This window comes from Acomys russatus, chromosome 18 (genome assembly GCF_903995435.1).
Source record: "Acomys russatus chromosome 18, mAcoRus1.1, whole genome shotgun sequence".
Taxonomy (NCBI): Eukaryota; Metazoa; Chordata; class Mammalia; order Rodentia; family Muridae; genus Acomys; species Acomys russatus.
In genome coordinates this window covers 17,188,817-17,213,109 of record NC_067154.1, presented here as the reverse complement: position 1 = coordinate 17,213,109, position 24,293 = coordinate 17,188,817, and the positions used below count along the sequence as shown (strand labels likewise).

Below are 24,293 nucleotides of genomic sequence, written 5' to 3'. Positions count from 1 at the left end.
CAGACATCCCACCTCCTTGGTGGCTTGCCTTTATTTTTATGGTCTGGGTTTGAACCTAGGGCTTCATGCATGCTGGACAGCACTTTAACACCAAACTGCATCCGAGGCACTTCTTTTTGTTTTTCTTTTCTCTCTGAGATGGGGCCTTGCTGCGTTGCCCAGGCGTGTCTTAAAATCTCTAGTCAGTATCCCATCTCCTCAGTGGCTGGTAGCTGGGATTGCAAACCTGTACTCAAGTCTAGCTCCCTGCCTTTCTCTTAATTAAGATCCTGCATCATCTCTCCCACTCGCTCCTCAAATTCACGGCCTCTTTTTCTCCATTACTGCTGCATATAGGTATATGGATAAATATACAAACAGCGCCTGCTGAGTCCATTTAGTGCTGCTCACGAGGTTGTTTATGTCTTTAGCAATGAATACTTGAAGAAGACTGAGTCTCCGTCTCTTGCAGTCATTAATTCCTTATACTTCTTCATCTAGAAGTGGGGACCTATGGCATTGCTCCCATCTGCTTTAGGGTGCCAGCTGGTGTCACTGTTCCGGTCTTGTTTGGGCAGACCTAACTTACTGATGTTCCATGGTTGAGGCTTCTCTGTCATGTCTCAGACACAGTCTGTCAGCTGACTACCATGTCTTAGGTAAGGTGGTTGTATTTACCTTTGTGCAGGGCACCTGTGTGAAATCCGCTTGCCTTTTCTCTTCTTAACTTAATTCTGTCGCATGGTTTCTGTTGCTTACAATAAAGCCATTGAGGTGGATTCTTTGGGGAGCTTTTCTTTTGTGGGGGAAGGGGGCAGAAATTCCTCTTACAATTATGTGTTAGGCATAAATAGATAATTGTGTCCCTGAAGGTTAGGATTTACATAAAGGCAGGTTCAGATGTCCTGGCTAGCTGTCTGTCCGTAATGGCCACTTGCGTTGTAATCGCCCTTTGCCTTTGTTGCAGCTATACTAGGTCAGTGATTATCTACTTAGCATTTATATCAAACAAAAGAGCCTATTTTCTCAGAACAGTGTGCCTGCTTGGCTAGGTAAGTCCCTGTTATTCGGTTCTTTTTGAGGTTCTACGTTCCTAACTGACTTTGAGGGAGAGGAAGCTCTGGTGGCCCCCTCAGTAGGTCAGAGGGCATTAGAGAGAAAACTGTGATGGCTGGAATTGACACTAGGGCCAGACCTCCCTCTTGTCACCTTCAGCTCCTTACAGCTGCCCAGTGCCTGTCTAGCTTTGCTTAGCCAGGTCTACGGTCACAGAAGCCAACTCATTTATAAAAGACTTTGTTGCTGGGTGATGGTGGCGGCACACACCTTTAATCCCAGTGCTCGGGAGGCTCGGGAGGCAGAGGCAGGTGGATCTCTGTGAGTTTGAGGCCAGCCTGGTCTACAGAGTGAGTTCTAGGATAGCCAGGGCTAACATAGAGAAACCCTGCCTTGAAAAATGAAACACAAAACAAAATTCATACCCTACTCATTCCACTTCTCTGGCTAAAGCCTCACCTAACAGAACCTAACTCAAAAACTAATCACTAGGCGAGAGACTTGTAGATTAAGTGGTTTTTAACTGTGGGCCCAAGATTGGAATCATTTCGTGTGCCGTTTATTCTAGGGCTCAGCTTACTCTAATATTAAACTATAGTGATCTCTAGTGTCTTTACAATTACATCTAATGTGGTTAATGCTGTCAAGTTGACAGGGTCTAGAATCGTCTAGTAGACAAGCCTCCAGGAACCTGGGAGGGATTTCTAGATTAGGCTGAAGAGATGGGAAGATGACTCATGTTCTGTTGGGTGGTCCTTAAGGGGTGAAGCCCTGGACAGAATCCGAAAGAGCAGGCAAGCTGCCAACTCCTTAATCTCTCTGCTTCTTGACTGTGCACTATCCAGCTGCCCCTGCCACGATTTGCACACCATCACGGACTGTCCTGCCAAACAGTGAACTAAAATAAATGCTCTCCCTTCAGTGCCCCCCCCCCCACCAGGGGGGTATTTTCCTTGCAGCAACAGGTAAAGTAATTTATACATCTAAAAGGCACTGCTTTCCTAAGTTGAAGGACCTGATGTGCCTTCTTTGATCATCATTTGCTGTGTACTCTGAGTGTGCACAGTAACCTATGCTGCTTAGTCAGGTTGTTGTCACCTCCACACAAGCTAGAGTCATCTGGGAAGAGGGAACCTGAACTGAGGAAATGGTGCCATCATATTGGCCCACAGGTGTTGTAGGTTTTTTCCCTCCTGGCCCCAAGCTCTCAGAATAAAGACTCTTGAGACTCAGAATATTTTTACAAATACCTAGGCCATACAGCTAGGCTGTTCACTCTAACTAGCTCATGACTTAAAACAATCCATTCACTCTAATCTACATTCTGCCACGTGGCTGGTTACTTCTGTTCAGGTACCACGCCTCTGTCCTCCTCACCTCTTGCCTGTAGAATCTCCCCACACGTGGCTCTATCCCAGAGTCCTTTCTGCCTGCTGGGTGATGTTCTACCTTCTATTTCCTGCCTCAGCTATATAGGCCAGAAGTCCTTTTTTGGTGTGTGTGTGTGTGTGTGTGTGTGTGTGTGTGTGTGTGTGTGTGTGTGTGTGTGTGTGTGAGAGAGAGAGAGAGAGAGAGAGAGAGAGAGAGAGAGAGAGAGAGAGAGAGGTGGGAGGGCCCAGCCCACTGTGAGTCTGCCATCATAGGACAGATGGTCCTGGGTTGTACAAAGCTGTCCCAAGTCCTAATAGACAGAGTTAGTTCCTCCATGGTCTCTGCTTCAGTTCCCATCTTAATACCTGCTCTGACTTCCCTTCATGATGGACTAAAACTGAAAGCTGGAAGAAACCCTTTCCTCCTCAGATTGCTTTTAGTCAATGGTGTTTATCACAGCAAACTAGAATATCTACTTTAAAAAGAAGAATCCCTAAAACTGGGGCTAGGGAGACGGCTGCTAGTAAAGTCCTTGTCTCATAAGCACGAAGACACGAGTTCAACCCCGAGACCTCATTTTAAAATGCCCAATGTGGTGATGGCTAGGTAACTCCTAAACTTAAGAGGCAAAGTTGGAGGAGCCCAGAGAGGCTAGCCTATTTGGTGAGCTCCAGGCCAACCAGATAGATGGGCAGAGACCGTGGAGGCATTCACATACAGTTGCATACATACACATTTTCACAAACATGCTCTCACACACAAAAATCCTAAAAGTGCTATGACAAAGAACTTGGGGTAGCAGAGCTACAGAATTTACCATCATTAGATTGCCCTATAGGCAAGTCTGTGGGGCATTTTCTTGATATAGGAGGGCCTAGCCCACTATGGACAGTGCTGGTGCTGGGCAGGTGGTCCTGGGTACTCTAAGAAAGTAGGCTAAGCAAGCCATGGAGAGCAAACCAGTCAAGAGCACTTCTCTTGTACCTGCCCTGACTTCCCTATGATGGACTACAATGTGCAAGTGTAAGGTGAAACAAACCCTTCCCTCCTCAACTTGCTTTTGGTCATGGTGTTTTACCCTAAACACAAGAAAAAGCAAACTAGGACAGAACCTTTGCGCTAACAGAAAAACCCAAGGCAATCAGGCTCCCTGTCAGGTTTCACAAAACTTGTCTATTAAATTCTTCAGGGAGCAGTGTTGGTATTTACAGAGACCAACGACTTCTCCAAGTCCACTAAGTTAAATTTTTCTATCTAACTAAGAGAAAGTATGTGCTTATAGTAGCCTACAGTTTACTACTCTGCTTTATTGTAATTTTCAGGTTGGGTTTTATTGGGTTTATAATCTTGAGAGATTCAATAAACTGCAAACCAGTATTTACATATGCATTCAGTTCAACAGGGGGAAAAAACCTTGAACTGCAGCTGAGGAAGTCTGCCGGACACAGCTGTGTGATGATGGGCATTTTCTCAAGGCTTCTGTGCCCACTTCCCTGTCCTGTTAGTAATCAGTTACCCAACACCTTCTAAAAATCAAGTCCTTGATAGACAGGAGAGGAAGATGTACACAACAAGGACAGCCAGTGGCTTAATGTCTGGAGGGATGAGAGATTTGTGCTGATTCCTTTAAATTCTCTGACATAACAACTCCAAGAGAACGGTATTCACAGGCTATGACTGGAGGCTGTTTAACAGGGATTTCCAAATGACTCAGAAAAACTGTCAAGCATTAAATGCCTATGTGAATACTGGCAAAACCAACCAACCAACCAACCAATCAACCAACCAACCAAAAACAACCTTTTTAAACCAGAAAGTTTGATACATTTATTCAGAAAAGTGATTCAACTGCAGGAGGATGATCTTTTGAGAGGAAATCAAAAATCTTTTACTCAGCAATTCTGCTTATTTCAATTTGTATAATCCTGAGGAGATTCTTCGGTGTGAAGCGTTTCATGCATTCAGGTATTTTGCATGATGCCTGATGTGGTCAGTGATGAAGGTTGCAATGAAGTAGTAGCTGTGATCATAACCCTAGAAGACAAAATAAGACATTGGTCTCCCATTCAGAAACCCCAATGTTAAATGTCTCTCTTATGACTCACTCTCCTGTCACTTAAGATGCTTGTGCATGGTCCAAGGACTTTAAGTAAGGTTTAATCAGAATACAGGTTGTCATCTTTGTGTTTTATTTAAAAAGCAGCAAAGATAGAAAGGGAAATCAAACATTCTGTATATCCTAGTTTCTAAATGTTGCCACTAACGTGCAAAGAGGGATGATGGTATGTTAATTAAATGGGCAAAGGAGACATGTGGCCACATTGAGAAGCAGCAGCAAAATCAGGTTAGAAACATGGGCTAGACATGTTAATCCTTAGAAGCAGCACATTTGACATAAAAATAATAGCAACTACTAAAAGACAAGGGAAGTACATACAAACAATATGGAGAAAGAACACAAAAATGCCCAAAGGCTTTAACACTGTTGAAGAAGTCAACCATAGCCGTCACACACCAAAGCTAGGAATTCTACTTCTGCTATGGGGAGGTGACTCAGCTGGTAAAGTGTTTGTTTTGCAACTATGAGGACCAGAGTTCAATCCCTAGAACCACAGAGGGGAAAAAGCCAGGTGTATGGTGGCTGCACACACAGCCTAGGGTGAGGGAGGCGAGTCCTTGGAGCTTGCTGGCCAGCCACAGTGGCTTATCTGGCTTCCCAGGACAGTGAGAGATTGTATCTTGCCTGCTCCTTCTCCCCTCCCCCCAATTTAAATGGTGACAGTATCTGAGGAATGACACCTGATGTTCACCATTAGCCTTTACATGCACAAGCACATACACATAAACAATCCTTGACCCAGAGAGAGAGAGAAAGGAAAAGGAAAAAAAAAAAAGTCTCCTACCCATATCCTGTCTTTTTCTGAGAAGAAAGGAATACTTCATTAAACCCTCCATCAGAAGGGGCAAGCAGAAGGAAAACGTGATGAGCCAAGCAGCTGAGACAGGCCTGAATCTACCCCATCTACCCCATCACTGAGAGCTAATGGCAGAGGGGATGCAGACGCAATCCACCCTGGCTTCAGCAGGAATAATAAGTGCCAGCGTCGATGAACTCTAGTAACTTAAAAATAACTTGTCTTCAAGTGTGGACGTGCATCAGACAGGAGGGTCAGGGTCGTCATGATCAAGACCATGCCCTGGCGTTCCTTTTATTTCCCACCTCTTGATGATTAGAGCTATGGCTGCTGCCTGCCATGGAGTTTTAAAAATATCCACCAAAAGGCAAGAGACCACACCAAGCTCCTGGCGCTCTGCTGGAGGCGGACAGGCAGAGCTAAGCGTGCCTCCCTTGACAGGGTCAGGGTTCTGGCTATCAGTCTTAGTCATCTTGTTTGTTAAGCAGCTTGTGCAGTTACCTATATTTAGCGACACTTGGGGCCTTTTCTCCTCTACTCCAGCCTTTAAATGGAAAGGCTGGCTCCGGGAATATAAACACACTCTTTCAGTCTTCTGTCAACTCTCACATAGGAAGCAGTGCCCACCACACACTGTGGACATCTACGTCAAAAGGCAGTGCTTTCCGACAGATCTTCTACATCCAACTAGAACAGCTCAGGTCGAACCCTGAGTTAGTGGAGAAGATGGTTGAAAGAGCTTTATTTGCTCATTTAACAGTCACAGAGTCTAGGTGCTAGACTTTGCTGGAGCAGAAGCTCTACAGAAAAAAAAAAAAAAATCAGACTTTTCTGGTCCAGGCTCAGGGGAAGTGACAAAGCATCCAAATGCTAATGCCAAGCAGCTAAGGTCATCTGAACAAAATACGACTACAGCTTACAGCTGAAGTGGATGCAGTCAGACACGGTGCCAAGCTTAGGAGCAAACTGGACTTGGGGTTTGGAATTCAGATTGCCTCTTGAACCAAATGCAATTATGATGAGAAATGGTGATATAAACCTAAATAAATCACTTAAGGATGGAATATACACACATACATAAACCTAATATATGGGGGTAAATGTATGCATATATATTTATATACACACACACATATATATACACACACATGTATATATGTATATACACACAGACATTTTTATATATCACACACTATCAAGCTACCCTTATAAACATTACTAAGCCTGTGTAAGCTAGAGACGTAGCACGCTACACCCAGCTTCCCCTTGTGCTAGCTCTTACTCATCCCTTGGCTCTTCAGAAGCACAGAGCATCGCCTAGAAAAGGCTGGAAAGAGGACAGAACAGCAATTGTGATCAGGATGTTGTTTAAGAGGCGTGGTTCCAGCACACGCTATGACCTCAGGTTAGAAACTCACAGCTGTTCGCTCTCTAAGGGTGGCAGATCTATGAAGCCAAAGTGCAGAAAAGGAACGGCCTCCTTTGCTAGGATGAAGACTGCAGATGGGCTAATACTATGAAAGCATGGTGTGAACTGCGGTGGACCACACTGCACACTGGCCAGACCTTGTCTTGAGCATTAGTTACACTTTAGGTAGACATGTCTGACATATCACCTTTAATTTCAACAGATAAGTTCTTATAAATCATGATCATATGATTTTCATTTTTCACTTTGAGATTAATTTTGTTTCTACGATGTTCTGAACCTTTTGAGTGTTTTCAAAAAAATAAAAGTAAGCATTCTAAAATGAGAGCAGCACCAAGAGGTCGATAGTGGACGGTCACGTATTTCAGAGACAGTTTGTGAGGCACCTGTGATTCACGCTCACAGCGCTAGGACTGCAAGCAGCGCAGCAGCAGAGGGAAGCAGCGAGAGCAAGTGCCTGTGAGACCAGACAGTGCTGAGTCCGTGAGGCCACGGCGTGCATGAAGCCTGGCAAAGGGGTGGTGGGCAACCGCAGACACCCGACAATAACAGTGTGGGGGCAGCAACCACCGCTCAGCCGCAGCTTCTCCTTTTGCACAACCTGACAACGAGCAAACACTGCACTTGTATCTCACTGCCAAAGGCTTCCTTGTTTAATTTAGATATCACACATTTCACTTCAAGTGCATTAAAGTAAGTAAATATTCTTACTCAGTGTTACCCTATAGCTTACAGTATCTAAAATAAAAGTTAAAAGGGTCGAATATAATTTTTTTTTTAAAGAGTGTTGCAATTTAGCTCAAGCTAAGGTTTCCCCATACTTGCCTCTTGTAGCCTGAAGACAACAGGGATTTTCTTTTCTGTGCAGGCAGCTATGAAGTTATCCGGGAGCAGCTGCCCATTCGATAGAAACTCGTCATCTTTCCCCTGATCAATTAATATGTCAATCTGGGACCCCGAATAGGACTTCACGAGACAGGTCGCATCATAGGCCTGTGAGATGAAGAAACAATGAAAACTTAAACGTGTCACAGCGATATTTCCCAGAATATACTGTACCAGAAGCAAAATTAAAATTGTTTTAACTGTTAGTCTAAGTCAGTCAGACATCCTGTTTAGATTTTAAAAAACTAATTAGAAGTGATGGTAACTTGGAAATAGAAAGGCAGTCAGCAGCCGAGAGAGCAGTTTCAGGACAGCTGCCGTGACTCAGGACAACTGCAGGCCAGGGTCACTGCTGTGTGGTTGCCCCTGGGTATCTAAGGATTGGTTGTGGAACCCTCTCAAAGATCTCAACAGCTGGCAGGGCGTGGTGGCGCACGCCTTTAATCCCAGCACTCTGGGATGGAGAGGCAGGCGGATGGATCGCTATGAGTTCGAAGCCAGCCTGGTCTACAAAGCTAGTCCAAGATAGCCAAGGCTACACAGTGAAACTTTGTCTAGAAAAATTGAAAAACACAAAACAAAAACAAACAATAAAAGATCTCAACAGCTGCAATACTTAAGTAACTTATATAAAATAGCAATGTCTGCATGCAACCCACACATGTCTTCCCGAGTCCTTTAAATTACTAGATTAAATTACTCTGTATTACTCCCAGCACCTGCTACAGTGTTAAAGTCAGACAGCAAAGAACCAAGACAATGAGAAAAGGTTTGAATTTTAACTACTAATCTGACTAAATGAAAGTATCTTTTGGTTCAGTCTACAGATGTAGCACCCATGGGCATGGAGGAGTAACTACACAATAGTCAACATACATGATTATGTGTATGTATGTATGTACATTTGTATGTATATCCCTATGTATGTATGATTGCATGACAAACCTGAAAACCTAAGAATGAGCATAGAAGCAGTGGCCCATCACCTACCTTCCATTTATTTTGATCTGGTCCCAGGTAGCCACTAAATGCTTTTTTACCCCAAGGACAGAGCACTGGGTTGCAAATTGGAGCAAATGCTGACACAGACTTTAGAGACAAAAGGAAATTTAAAGATGTTATAATTTTTGCTAAATCAAATTCAGATGTCTGTAACTTGCAACTCTTAATACAAAAGCCCTGCAACTGTGGCCTCTTCATGCTATGGCTTTGTATAATCGATTTCAAAACCTCACAAACCCAAGTTTCTAATGCAAAGAGTGCCTTAGAAGTCAATGTAGCTACAAACAAAAGTTTGTACTCGGGTTGTCTACTCTTTTTTCCACTGACAATGTATCTGTAATGATCTAAACTCTGAAGCCTTCCTTAGTGAAGTGTCATTAAATGAGGCGTAAGGACTGCCTCTCCACAGCGGCATTTCCAGCACAGCTTGCTGTTCCAACAGTGTTGACTCACAGCGGGGCAGTAGTGCATCTCTCAGCTTTAGAACGCTCAGTCTGTACAGTTCACAGGGCTACTTGTATTTTTAAAAGACAAAAAGCTAAGTTCATAAAAAAAAATGAAGTTCACTTTTTCTACGTTAGACAATAAATTCACTGACTCACTGTAGAAAAATTGGAAAACTAAACCCTTCTGCTCTAGTGTGGTGTAATGAGACTGCTCTGAGCAACACTGTGTCCCTCAGTAGTGTGCCTGAAATGACGGCAGTCCTTCCTAAGGATGAAACCGATCAAAAATATGCCAAACAGCTGGTTTTAAAACATGCATCCCTACTTTTAAGCACACTTCATTTTAGTTGCTGGATTTGGTAGTTCAGTTGTGGGTTTTCACTCTTTGCTCATTAAGGGAAAAGAAAATCTACAAAGCCTTAAATGAAGCAGGTGATGGGGTCGGGTGGAAGGGGGTGCTGGGAGAGGCTTTTCCAACAAATTACAGTCCAACTAGCATTCAGAGCAGTAAAAACATAAAAGGCGTAAAATATGACTATCCTCCACTATAGGCAGTCAGATTCAGCATTACAAAGATCACACACACACACACACACACACACAAAACAAAAACCCCAAAAACCTAAATAAATGATATACAGATAGTGCCATATAATAATACTAATCAAGACTTGCAATCCCGAGGCAAAATACGTTCAAAAGTATAGTGTAAAAAGGAGCAACGAAAACGTAAGCTGTATTTTTCTAGTGCTTCTAGATGGAATGCCATAGTCTTACAGCATGTGTCATGGGGTCAAGTTTGACACTGTCTGCTAACCTCCTGAAGCCCTTAACCCTAGAAATGTTTAATCCTTGATTCTAAGGCACACCTTTGAAATTCTCTACTATCCTCAGAAGTGCTGCATCAATGAAGTTAGGGTTAACTTACTCTGTATTTTCCAGGGTTTTTCAAAGCACAAACCAGAGCTCCGTGGCCTCCCATGGAGTGACCAAAAATAGACATCCTCTGTGGGTCCACTGGGAAATTGGCATTTATGAGTTGTGGAAGCTAGGAAAAAAAAATGAAGAACACAATAAAAGGTCTCAGAGGAAAGAAGTCGGACAAAGTTACATGTATTAGTGGCACAGTCAGTACTTTAAAAGCACAGTTCTACAGTGGCTCAAACTAGTGAACATTAAAAGAAAAAAAACCCTCAGAAAATGGTTACTTATATGTCACTGACAAGTGTGTGTGCAGATGTTCTTTTAAAGCAATAGATAAAGTCAAGAAGATGAAGAAGAACTCTAATGTTCTAACTCTGCCCTCATATTTACTTATTTATTATTTATTGTCCCACATGTGTGTGTACTATGCACCCCTCTGGAGCTGACAGGACAACCTGTGGTGCTCAGCTCTCTCCTCCCAGGTGGGTTCTGGGGATAGAATTCAGGTCTGCAGGCTTGACAGCAGCACGTGCTCTTACTGTCTTAAAAACTTAAAAATGCTTTAAGGAACGAGTACCTTAGGGAGGAAAATTATACCAAACATAACAGTAATATTTGTTATGCTAAAAAGTGTTTTCAAAATACAAATACTTTACATTAGGAAAAATGTATAAAGTACAGGGAGGATTATGAATTATTAAAATTAGGATAATACTGAAATTTTATAATAACATGATCATGATCTGAAAGTACACAGAGGCTGTGGAAGTACAAACAGTCAAAGGCAGCCAGGACCTTAAGACAAATACTTCCAAGTGAAAAGGGCAACAGCAAGAGGAAGTGTGACCACCCAGCATATGAGGGCTACTGGGTGGATGCTTCCTTCAAAGCAACATTCCATGCAGAGGGCTGCTGGCTCTAGGAGAAGAAACTCAACCCAGTCAGTCACATGAAACATTACAGGGAGGGAGGGAACTCAGAACCATCTCACCAAGGAAGAATCACTGACCCAAGCTACGTTTAGAAAAATGATTTGACTTTGTTTTTATGTTTTAAACATGGTCTGTCTTTGCACACTGACCTGTCTTGTGTTAGCTTTTCTATTGTTAAGTAGTTTTATAATTGTTCTGTGATCCATTTATTTCTGCACCCGTGCTATTCTACTGCATTGTTCCTATGCACCGTCCATAAATGCACCATCACATTCCGACCTGTTTCCTCTCTTCTTCACCTTTCCCCTTTCCACTTTTTAACTACAACAACCACAGCTTTAACATGGGGTCTTAACAACATCCCAGTACTCCCCTTCCTTCTACTGTTGCCTCCTCATTTCTTTCTTCTTGGCTCAGACACGAATTTATGTACTTACTCAGCCGATGTTATATGGAGTCTCAGCCAAAGAATTCAAGAGGACAACGATAAAAATGTTTAATGATAAATAAGCTAAGTGAATTTGAAAACAATATAAATAAATAAATAAATAAATAAATAAATAAATAAAATAAGGACATCAATGCAGGATATGAAAGAATTGAACAGAAGAAAAACTACTAAAATCCAACTGAAATTTCTAAATGAAAAGATCTTGATCAAATAAAAAATTTAGTAGGAAGCCTCACTAGCAGAATGGATAGTTTACAGAGGATGGAACATTAGGGACAGAAGATGAGATGAATTATTTCTCAACCAAACCCCTAAAACTTGGGAGAGCATGGAGTGATACATTCTAAGCACCAAAATAAGTCAACTCAGATTACTATACCCAGCGAAACTATCCTTCATAACTAAAGCAAAAACTTGCATGATAAACTGTTAAAAGAATTCATGACTACTAGGGCAACATTACCAAGGAATCCTATGTACCAAAGAGCAATAAACACACTTGTGAGGCTCGAGTAAAGAACACGCCATGGTATAACAGTGGATAGACAAATGAAAAACAATGAAATGGCAGGAACTGATACACACTTTTCAATTAAAAAGTGCCCAGAGCTAGTGAGAGGGTAAAGGCACTTGCCTCTAAGCTGACAACCTGAGTCTGAATCCTTGGACCCACACAGTAGTTAATATGTCAGAGACATTTGCACATCAATGCTTCCTGCAGCACTAGTCATAATACCTAAATTATGGAATCAACCGAGAATCCCAACAACTGAAGAATAGGTAACAAAAATGTGATGTACACACACACACGCACGCACATACACACGAGATTGTATTTAGGCATAAAGAATGAAATTACATCATCTCCAAGAAAAATATGACTGCATTATGGAATAACATTTTACGCAAATTAAGTTAGACAAATAATTCACATTTTCTCTCATTTGTGGATCCTAGATTCTATATAGATACATAAAATCATTTATGTGTATATACCATGAAAGAACCAAGTAGGGTGTCCAAATGCAACATGGTCTTGTCAGCTATAGAGCTCACACTTAAGAATGACACAACTAAGAAAACACACACACACACACACACACACACACACACACACACACAAAGTTTTACTTGAGCTTACTGTTCTGTGTTGGGCTGTATTCATAGCTATTCTAGAATGCATGTGGCCACATGCTGCAGGCTGCACATGCCTGATAGAGGAATAGCTAGCAGCAAGGGAATGGAGAAGTGGGGGGCGGGGGGGACGTATTGCTTGTATGGAAATGCTGTGACCTAGTATAATGTGCAATGAACAGATGCTAACAGGAAAAAGACACACCAACATAATCAAAACAAAACAAAAAATGAATAAAATGTAAAAGTCCAGATTTCACCAAAACATAATTGCTATCTAGGGTGTAAAAACTGTGGGTGACTGGGAGCTGGCGGACAACTCCGTGGGAAAGTTCTCGCTTCGTATACGTGAGATCCTGAGTTTGACCCCGTCACCAAAACCAACAAACCACTCACCATAAACTGACTCAAATGTAATTGTTTCTGAGTTTTCATGATCTAAGTGATAACATCCGGGGAAATGCATACACCAAGTCATGCTTTGCCACTCGCCCTTCCTAATGAAGACCTTGTTAGCTATATGAGAAACCGGCCTGAACCAGCTCTAGGACATGAAGGGCTGTCTTACATGCTACTCTCTAGCTATCCTGGAAAGTGTGCACCCATCTGAATGTGACCAAAAATCCTCGAATTTACACTTACTGTTAACTTAAAACTGCCGCAACCATATTATGAGTAGACCTTGGAACTTCCCCTAAATTAAAACTGGTTTTCCAGTGCCAATTCCTACATTAAAATTCTCAAGTTTGGAAGGGCTTTGTATCTAAAGCCCAAGCTCTCAGTGGTCATCAATGAATAATTACAAGGCCAATTAAATTACCTCCTCTGTCACATAAGAGTACATCCTGTAGTTAGTTTTCCAGGGCTCCTCAGTAGCATTCACGTAAAACCCAGCACCAGTGCCGAAGTCCCAGCTGTCATCTTCTCCCTTGATATTGCAGCCACCTAGCAAGGAAGAGGACAGTGACTCCCCAGAGTTGGTAACGGGTTTTCAGTTGGGCACAGTGGCACCTGCCTATGTCAGCACTTGGGAGGCTGACACAGGGAACTCATTAGTCAGCCTGCCAGCCTAGGCTACACAGTCAAGTAACAACCCCCACCACACACACTGAGCTGACCTGGAGTCCACACAGTGGGGCTCTCAGGAAGCGTTATGAACTCTCTTCTACTTTATACATAATGGGATTCAACTTTCTGGACCCCTTTATCTGAATACCTGTCATTTGTTCTGGCCAATGAGGTCAGAGAGGGAATGACCTTCCAACCAGAGAATTCAGGGGATGAGGTAAACTACCACGGCTTGAACTTCCTCTTACATACTCTGAAAATATACACCCTTACTCTCTCACAAGCATGCTCTTTACTTTCCAGGACTGTGTTGCAAGGCTTTCCCTGTCAACCTTCCCGGTCTACCTACACTTCTTCTTCCTATTTTTTTTCCTTTGGTTTTTGAGACAGGTTCTGTCTGTGTTAGCCTTGGGTGTCCCAGACTCACTTTGTAGACCAGGCTGGCCTCGAACTCACAGCTTCCCAAGTGCTGGGATTAAAGGCGTGCACTACCATGCTCGGGCCTCTACCTACACTTCTTTAATTCTCTTCCTCATCATAACCTTGAGGAAGACAGATGTCAATGTTAAAAATCATGATCTTGACCTGAAAATGTCTCCTAATGTTCTTTGGAATGATTTCATCCCATTTCCCCAGTCTACTCCCGGTGTGGTGGTACTTCAGAGCCATGATCGTGCTTGAAAGACCAAAAGATAGTAACAGCAAAAACTTGAGAAGAATTGTAAAATGAGCACCATTCTACTCATGACTTAGACGTAAAGGGTTGCATGTTTGTAAAGCATTTTGAACAACACTCACGGGGGCTGGTATCCGGAGCGATGACGACAAGGCCGTGCTCTGAGGCGGCTTGTTGATAGCCAGACTTTGATATGAAGTTTTGCTCCGTGCAAGTTAAACCTGAAGATGAAAAAGGCTGTTATGTTAAGCTGCACCGTGAATATTATACAAGCTCTAATATTTTATTATACAGAAAACCAGCTAGCTTAGAACTATCAGGTACCTAAGACTGATGCTCACATCGGTGGCCAAAAGTGAACTAGCAATGATGCCTGAGCTGAACCCAACCCGGCAGCCCTTTTCCGAAGGTCATTGCCAAGAATTTGAATACTAGTGGAACAATGAAGCTTACTGAAATGCATATGCTACAAATGAACTAGGAGACATTTATAGTAATTAGCCCACAACAGAACAGAGACTAAGTCTACCCATAACCAGTATTAAATTGATAACCACAAAGTTACAGGCAACATTAAAGTTGATAGTTGAATGCTCTTGGGACCCACAGATTTGGCTTGGGACAGGATCCTTACTGTGCCTCCACTCTGTCATTTGAAAACTAGCGACAGAACTGCCTGCCTCTTCCTCATAGGCTGATCACTTATGGCCACATGTGATGTCCCATGAATGGTACCTTGGACATAATGAGGATTCAAGCAATCAGGACTTAATTTCCATGGTCTCTCTCTCCCTTCCTCCCCCTCCCCCTCTGTCCAGTATCTCGCTAAGGCAACTGTCCTGTCACTTGATGTAAACCATCAGGAACTATATTTGTACTCACAAAGCTCAGATACTGTGCACTGTTAGCTTTCAATTCTGATCTGTGTTAATAGTCTCTCAGCAACGGATACAATTTTAATAGCGCTCTACAAGTAAGTAGCAGGAAAAGCATAGGTCTGGGCTGACCCAGAAAACGGTCTGTGACCTCGGACAGTACTTAGTTCCTATGAATTACATGAGTTCTAAGATACCTTGTCTAGCCTCAAGACAAGAAGATAGGCCCAGTCCTGCTTGATATGCCAAGGCAGGCTGATACCCATGGGAAATCTCCACTTCTCTGGGAAGAAAGGGAGGAGGGGGGCACAGGGAGAGGGAGGGGAGGGGAGGGGGAGGGACTGGGAGGAGAGGAGGGAACGGAATTTCCTACTGGGACGTAAAGTAAATAAATTAATGAATGAATAAAAAAAATATATCTTTAGCTGTAAAATTAGCTTGTTTTCTAGCCAAGTATCTAATTATATTGCTGTTGCTGTTGGCAGGTCTCATAACCTTTTAAGAAAATAAAAATCTGCAGTGGTTTCAATGAGAAATGTGCCCCCCTCCACCCCCAGACTCAAGCATTTGAACACTTAGTCCCCGGGTGATGGTGTTGTTGTCTGGGTACGGGAGGCATGGAGGTCCCTGTGCTCACAGATCAGCGCTAGGGGAACCAGGAATGTTAAACACACAGGGTTATCTCCTCAAAGGGACAGATGTAGAACCTGTTCTCTGCCCAGAAGGCTGACAGCAGATTAGGTTAACAGCCTGTGTGGCTGAGGCCACACCAGATCCTCCCCCAAGACCCTTACTATGAGCTGGTTTTTCTCAGTCAATCTATAGCACCTATATTTATGGAATATGTCAGATGTAGTCAATCTATAGAAACTATATTTATAGAAGACGTCACACATACTTTACAAAGAGTTTCAATGTAGTTATGAAAGAGAGATAAACGCGTTTTAGTTTTGTTTAGATCACAAGTGGGGGATAAGAAAAAGACTTGTGAGAGAGCATGTGATGTTTATCCCCTTAGAAGTCAAACCACCGTGTGGGGGAGATTGGTTGTTAACCAGCTGAAAAATATCCTTGAACAAATTCTGAGAGGAGATATAAATGTGAGCCAAAAGCAGGACACAGGGCCTTTGGAGACTTGGGATAGTTTTGGCTATTCATCACTCCACTTCGGGATGCTCGCTCAAGGGAAGGCTTTGGGGCTCCGGGCTCTGGCTGAGGTTTTGGGTTCCAGTTGCTCCAGTTCCAGCAGAAGAAATCCTGCTGACTATACCAGGAGAATCATTCCTCGGAACTGATATCCTTACAGTTTCATTATTGTATTCTTTAATCTCCCTTTCCTATTGTTTAGGTTAGTCAGGTTATAAGTGAGCTACTCTCGGTTAACAAGTTTGTAAGAAAATATAATTGCTAAGAAAATTAAACCTACATAGTGTTTTACCAAATTGTGCTGTGGCTAAATATGCTGAAAATAAACTACTTGAGGTCAGACTCTAGAAACTACTAGACATCAGCAGCTACTGAGTTGTGCTGAACTGAATTCCCTTCTTGCTTCCTCTAGAACAACACTATGCTAGCCGTGGTGTTCCCAGGGAGCCCTCACATTTGGGAAGGTTGAAAGCTACTTGCTGGAGGAAGGGTGTCCCTGGGGATGGGTTTTGAGAGTATATAGACTCACTCTACTTCCAGTTTGATCTGTCTGCTTCATGCTTTCAGTTGAGGATGTGAACACAGAGTCCTGCCGATGCCAGCATAGCATGCTGCTTACTGCCATGCTGGACTCGGCCTCTCTGAACTATAATCCCAGATAAACTCTTCCTTCTATGAGCTGCCTCTAGTTGTGCTGTTTTGTCACCGTGAAAGAAACTGATACAGAAAGGCTCTTATTTTTATGTGTTAAAATAAAATTTGCACTTAAATTTTAAAATAAAATGTTTACTTTCTTTTTCATACTGGCATTAGGGGATTCTCCTTGATGGATGCCTGGGTAGGATTTGTTAGCATAAAAAGTAACTTTATGAAAACAAAACAGCATCTGTTGACAGTTGCTGTCACTCTCTCCTCATGGTTGCTGTGCTCATATTTTATGAAAGAGAAGTAAACTTAGGGGCTCTTGTACACCTGTCTCACACCACCTGTTCTATCGTCTGATTGGAAATCTTAATCACAGTTGAGAAGCGCAATGTTCTTTGGACTCTTTCCACTGCTGCAAGGAAGCCTTATGGAGTTCAGTATTCAGAGCACATCCAGGAAGTTCCTAATGCATGCATCCTTGCCTTCCAGTTCCATCTAATATTGCTCTGTTTGACCGCTAAAGTCTTTGCAAAGTCCAGAAAGGCTTAGGCAGGCACAAAGTATGTATAAATTTTCCAAACCCTTATCACTGAGTACTGAACATTACATTCTCAGCTAAGTTACTTGGTCTAGTGGAAAAGGAACTATAAATGTGATTCTCTTCAGTCTGAAATTATCCCAAAGATAAAAGCTACAGGATGGAGTACAATGGCCTTTTAAGTTTTAAAAACATTTTACTTTATTACGTTTTAATTACGTGCCCCTGCCTGTGTGCGAGCACGTGTGAGTGCAGGTCCAGGTACCCTTAGGACCTAGCAGATGCTGTTAGGTCCCTGGAGCTGTAGTTACAGCGAAGTTGCAAGCTGCCGGGTGTGGATTCTAAAAGCCAAACTTGAGTCCTCTACTAGAGTGGCACAAGCTCTAAGCCGCGGAGCTGCCCCTCCAGCCCCAGCCAAAGTGTTCATAAATGATTCAAAAAGTACATAAGTAGGTCACAGTAAAAAGGTAAGATGAAATTCCTTTATGAAATTCAAAAGGAAAATACTTACCAGACAGCCAGTAAAGTGCAGGACACTTTCCACCCTCTGCCTGTGGCGGTAGGTAGACAGCAAACCTCATTTTACATTTCAGCTCACCACTGTAACGTTAACCACCACAGAAAAGTATTAACGCCCTTCGCTAATCAGGACAGAAGGTAAGCCATTTAGCATTTTGTTAAAAGGAAGAATATGTTTCGCAGAGAAACACTGAATGTGTGGTTGACAACAGTATGCCTGGGGAGAATGTCACCCACTGACCCATGGCTGAATGGAGTCCAGCTGGACAATTGTATTAAAAGGTCTCCATCGCAACACCTGTTCGCCTCAAGATGTCAAGTTCCCAAGAAGAAAAGCCTAGCTTGTCAGATTTTGGAAGCCACTGGGAAAAATTCAGTGTGCCAATTCTTGTATCTGCTTGCATTGTTTTATCTTTCACCGACTGTGTCTGGAAGTCACCAATACAAAATGCCTACCTCCGATGGATAGTAAACCTTCAGCCTTCAGCCAGAGCTGGGAAAGCAGCTATCTGACTATAGAGAACGCTGAGACAATCTGAGTGCTCTGATTTTTAAAATTAACTTTCAACTAATCATCCTGCCCCTCAGCTCCATTTCTATCTTTCCGGTATTGTCAGGCGTGTATATATATTTGTATCACTTCTCCATTTAGAATTTAGTTTTCTAGGCTTTGCTAAGTTATACAGTACGTGAATATCTGCATTTTTGCATCTAAAACACTGTTCTCAGCTTTTGTCCTTTGCTTCTTTATCTCTTCCTCAGCGTGCACATACATATTTGTGTATTTAATACGTGTGTGTGTGTGTGTTTAATGCATTTACCTAGTGACATTATTAGTTAGATTCCAGAAGGAGGTGGCGGCACATATGTCTGCTATGCTGCCAAGTTAATCAAGTCTAGGTTTCTTTGTTATACTAGAAGACCAACAAGGAAGACATTCTCTGAATTTTTAACGGCAATACAGTTGGTTTTTCAGAAAACCATCAAGCCAAAACCTGAAGACAGTCTGCAGGCTCCTCCCCTTTATCTCACAGCACCAATCCAGAAACAGTTAGGTTTGGTGAGACTGTCGGATGACAGTCGGGGAGGGAAAGCAGAGTTGTAAGTGAAGGTTTTGTTTAGAAGTGAATGACAAGTGACTGTAATTGCTTACCTGTCATGTTCGAAAACCTTCTGGAGCCCTCCAAAGCACTTGTTGCTGGAGATCTGCTTCAGCGCCATTCTTATCCTGTGGAGGAAGACGAATCCGAGAAATCCTAAGGCGTTCTAATTCCTGAGCCCCTCGGAACAACTGTTCTCGGCTGCACTGTCTGAATGGAACAGCTTTCACACCCCTCTGTATCGATCCACACTTGTCTCTAGAGAAGAGGCCCACACCTTGGGCCTCATCAGTGAGGTCTGCAGCTGTTAGTGTCACGGACTGTCTCACATTCTTTCAAGACATCTTAGGTTATTTTTAATTTAGAAAATTACCGAGCACTTTTAGCATCACAGGCATTTTATACGCATGATGTCAATTACTCATCCTATAAGTTTTTGCATGAAAGTGATAGAGATTTTTGTTTGACCAACATTTTCTCCTTTTGGCCGGACTTGGTGGTGCACTCCTGTAATCCCAGCCCTCGGGAGGCAGAGGCAGGCCTCCAGGCCAGCCTAGTCTACAAAGCGAGTCCAGGACAGCCAAGGCTACAAATTAACAAGCAAATGTAAGCCTGTTAGCTGTGAATTAAAGGGATAGATTGTTATCAGGAAAATTTAAAGCTTGGTTTTCTTTTCCCTGCAATGAATCTGTTTGGTTTTCATATGAAGATACATTTAAACATTATATATAAATATATTATCTTTCAACAGAAAATACACGGAAAAAACTGGAAAACCATTCTTATACCTACTACGCAGAAAACAATCAAATAACTCTGATGTGTCTCTCTCACAGGAAGATTTCCTTCCCACCCTAGAAGCACTGTTTCTATATACTATAAAATATAAATACAGTTACAGACACCAGGCACAGGTGTTCCCACTCTGGTGGTCCCCTCGGTGATGTGACTGGGTGCTGACTGGGTGCTATTCCAAGCTACACTTACAAGTATGACACTGACTTAAAAGCAAAGTTTGTGAATGTCTTTGCACAATTGTAAACGAGAGCAATTTCACTTCTGTCTTTAGCTCTGGACACTTAGTCCTACACTGCAGAGGTGTGATTTGAGCTTTGGTGGGCTGAAATCAGAGCCACGTTAGCTGATTCCAGACAGACCAATTCTATAGGAGTAGGGTAGCTACACTTAGAGAAAGTGTTGTTTGTTCATGGATAGCTTGGTGTTTCACCTATGAAATATTAACTCTTAGAAGACAGCATGTAAATTTTCCATATAAATTTTAGTTATTCTCATTCATGTTCTTAAAACATTAACATTACAGAGGCAGACAGTGTGTGTGTGTGTGTGTGTGTGTGTGTGTGTGTGTACATACATATGAATGAGACCAAGGAATACAATTTATTTGCTAAATTATTCCACAATGAAATCTTGTTTCCTTAAAACGACATCTGCTTCCTTAAACCATGGCACACGGAGCACATACCTGGTACCTAACAAACAATACTTATTGTTACTTGTAGAGCTGATGAGTAATAATTTTAACTTCTTCTATTCCTCAAGAAACTTAAAAAAAAAAAAAAAGAGCTGACTTTTTGTATTATTTAAATTGTTACTTACCTATCAGAATAAACCACAATTATTTTATTTCCTCTGCTCTTTGACTGTTGGTTAATTTTAACTCAGAACTTTCCATTTGGCCAGAAGAAACATGGTTAAAGTCTTTAAAAACAAACAAACAAAACTTGGAGCTGGGGTGGTGGCGCACGCCTTTAATCCCAGCACTCAGGAGGTAGAGGCTGGCAGATCACTGTGAGTTCGAGGTCAGCCTGGTCTACAAAGTGAGTCCAGGACAGCCAAGGATACACAGAGAAACCCTGTCTGGAAGGAAACCACCACCACCACCACCACCACCACCACCAACCACCACAATTTGGTAGAATGCTCCAACCCCCAAAAGAAAAGCTTAAAATCTTCTCCTATTATTTGTCTTATAAGTTCAATTTTAAGTCAAATAAACAAGATATGACATAGTATATTATATAATTATATTTTTAACAAAACTTTCCTGTGTGAAAAGTAACTGTTCTAAACTACATTACTATCATTTTTAAATGAATCACAAACAGTGAAATTTAAATTTGTCTGTCCAATTCTACTTTTTTTTTTTTTTTTTGTCTGCATCAAACTCACAGTACTGACCACCATTTCAAAGCCTCTCCTTGCTAAAAATTCTGTTTCATTTCATTAAACACCCCCTGCCTGTACCGGGCCCCTTTCCTAGTTCTCATCACATATTTCTCCCTTAACCACATTCCCTCAATTTTAACTACACTTCTTGGGTTGGAAATTATAAATCTGCCTTTTATATTAATTTATTATTATAAATTATATTAATTAAGCATTAGTGCTAGAATTGCTAGGTCCTACCGTCACTAGCTAGTTAAAACTCAAGGCATTTAAGTTTAAACTTAGGTCGTTAATCTTCAGGCAACTTTCTTTTTCATTGTCTTCTGTTTCCAGACCCTTGCCTGTACAGCCTAACTTACCTCTGAAATGTCTCAAAGTTGAACTTACAAAATTCTCACTATCAAGCTGGGCTTGGTGGTGTATGCCTTTAATCTGAGCACTCGAAAGACACTGAAAGGCCAGCCTGGTCTACAAAGTGAGTTCCAGGACAGAAAGAACTATACAGTGTCTCAAAACTAAAATAAATAAATAAGTCAATCAATCAATAAATCCCACTGTCATCGTGACAATTATATATAAAACTTAGTCTACTTTCTTACTAGTATGTCCCACTACTACAATCAATGCCGTTATAGAAGCCTGGGTTTTCATTCATTTAACTTCTCAATGGATGACTATAAACGATTCATCTTTAGGCCTATCATGGCCTACCCAAAAGTGGTAGTAAATTTAATTAATTAATAATAAATGTCATCTTTGTGACGACCCAACCAGAAATAACCTATCGAGGGCAGCATACACCTTAACTGTTAACACCCCAGCTCCCGGGTGCACTACCTCGCCAGCGCTGCCGATCACGCCTCAGGGTGAAGGGTCGCCCGGGCCTTAAGTGGCCTCGCCAGCACCTCAGACTGGGTTCCGGAACAGAACGCGTTCCCGGGGACCCCGCCCGGGAATGCCCTGAGAAATGCTTGCACCAGCGGGCACCCCACCAACCCGAGCTTCCCAGCGGGCTTGGGGCCCCAGGTCACACAATGTTCCCAGCTCCCCGAAGTTAATGCGATTAGCAGGCCCTGCGGGACGGGGTCCGCCCTGCTACGGCTGGGCGGCGCTGGGATCATCACCGCTCTCCCGCCGCCGCTATCACCGCCGCAGGTCTAGGACAGACTCAGGCGGTGGAGGACGCCTAGGGTTCGACGCTTCCCCCATCTTACCTCGGTGCGGGGAAGCTCGGAACACACCAGAAGAGAAGGGTGGAGCTTCAATATGTCCGCTAGGAATCCGGCCCTACTGGCCCCGCTCACACCAGCTGCCAGCTCCACCCTAGAGGGCGGGGACTACGCAGAGGCTCCGCCCATCGTGCCGCCCCGTCCTTGGCAGCTATCTCTGTGACATTCTTACGACCCTGCCCACAAGGTCCTCCCCCCCTTCTCCTCTCCCCAGCCCGCCCTCGGGGCTGCGCTCATTCTGAGGTCCCGCCCTCAGGGTGCGCACTTTCTCTGTGGTTCTGCCCACTCCAGGCCTTGCTCCTCCCCTACAAGGCGACTCCCGAGAGCCTTTTCACTGGCTCCTTTTTTCACGGTGTGTGCCAGGGTTAGCCAAGAGCGTTATTTGTTAGGACACTGGAACTTTAGACCTCTGCAGCGCGCCTCAGAAGCTTCCAGAGAGCAAGAGGCCTCCCCCAGTTAACTCGTGGAAAGGGTTTATGTGTAACTTTGCAGGTTTTTAGAAACCTGGCAAGTTTTCAAATTCCCACTCCCATTTCCAAGCCTTCATTGCAACTGCATGAGTTGGAGCTTCTAGTGGGAGGACATTTAGCTCTATCAATGCCCATTTTTCTCCCTGCTTCCTTCGATAGAAGTTGAACTGCTTAAGAGTTGCTGGTTAATCATTTACAGCAGATCTCAGCTTCATTCGATTTAACCAACGAGTGTACTTTGTTCAGAAAGTTAAATAAAACAAGTAGTTTTTTAAATTGCTATTTAGGCTCCTAGGTTGCGAATACTATACAGAACCTGAGAGTTTGTCTGGTTCAGTGAGCATGCAACCTGCCTTTGCCATAGAGTGGTCGGTCAAAAGAGCACAGTGCCTGCATTGCGTATACAGGCTCTACATTTTAGTTTTGCTGGTGGATCTGCAAATTATGAGGCTCGTCTTGCTGAAGTAACAAGTAGGTGAACTGACCACTATGGAATATGCACTAAATATGTGTGAGCTGCCACAGAGAACATTGCTTTTCTATGTCATACGACTCAGGTCCATTTGTGTACCTGGTTAATGTGTAACAAAAGAATGCTAATTTTGAAAAAAACTAAGATGAATTTTAAAATTCTTTTCTTCTTCTTCTCCTCCTCCTGCTCCTCCTCCTTCATCGACAGGATTTAAAATGTAATGCTGGGTAGCCTGGAACTTACTATGTAGACCAGGCCTGCCTGTCTCCCCAATGCTGGGATTAAAGGTGTACTCTACCACTCCCAGCTTAACTACTTTTAAATGTAATTTACTGTAAAAGTAACTATTTTCAAACTGAGTGTCACAACCAAAACAATAAAAGAATGCCCAAGTCTGCAGGTTCTTTCTAAGGGTTAATTGCTTGAACAGGGTTTAAAGAGTGTTCAGTTAGTAAATTGATCTCTTTGAGGTGCACACTAGTTTCCCTGAAGGGCTCTTGTATTCATATAGGTGGTGAGAATTACAATGATAGTTTATTTCAGTGAGCATGAAATTATACCACATCAAAACTTCTATTTCCAATAATAATAATAATAATAATAATAAATATATATACAAAAGTAAAGTAAGCAAAATCACAAAGTAACGTTAGTATTTATGGTAATGAAAATGGATTAATATTAATCAATTAAAGAAATATGTCCAAATTTACCTAGAGCAGCAGTTCTCAGCCTTCCTAATGCTGTGACCCTTTAACACAGTTATGCTGTGGTGACTCTCAACGATAAAATTATTTTTGTTGTTACTTCTTAAGCGTAATTTTCCTACTGCTATAAATCATAA

At 42.5% G+C, this 24,293-nt stretch overlaps 1 protein-coding gene across 1 annotated transcript; it reads right to left on the bottom strand.

Annotated features, from left to right (window-relative positions):
- Positions 1 to 4,207: 4,207 nt before the first annotated feature.
- On the bottom strand, positions 4,208 to 22,610 carry Esd (esterase D). The gene is made up of 9 exons (XM_051160830.1): positions 22,493 to 22,610; positions 19,145 to 19,219; positions 17,984 to 18,072; positions 14,391 to 14,489; positions 13,345 to 13,469; positions 10,012 to 10,131; positions 8,626 to 8,724; positions 7,576 to 7,743; positions 4,208 to 4,440 (listed from the first exon to the last, which is right to left on the bottom strand). Exons 2-9 carry the CDS (start codon positions 19,210 to 19,212, stop codon positions 4,360 to 4,362), a joined length of 849 nt encoding a protein of 282 aa, XP_051016787.1. The 5' UTR covers positions 19,213 to 19,219; positions 22,493 to 22,610; the 3' UTR covers positions 4,208 to 4,359.
- Between the last annotated feature and the right edge of the window lie 1,683 nt (positions 22,611 to 24,293).

Coding starts and splice junctions, on each gene's coding strand:
- Esd (XM_051160830.1), bottom strand. CDS start 19,212: ATGGCGCTGAAGCAGATCTCCAGCAACAAGTGCTTTGGAGGGCTCCAG. Junction 8,725..10,011: donor AAAACCCTGGAAAATACAGA/GTAAGTTAACCC, acceptor TTGTCTCTAAAG/TCTGTGTCAGCATTTGCTCC. Junction 7,744..8,625: donor CAGATCAAAATAAATGGAAG/GTAGGTGATGGG, acceptor TTCATCTCACAG/GCCTATGATGCGACCTGTCT.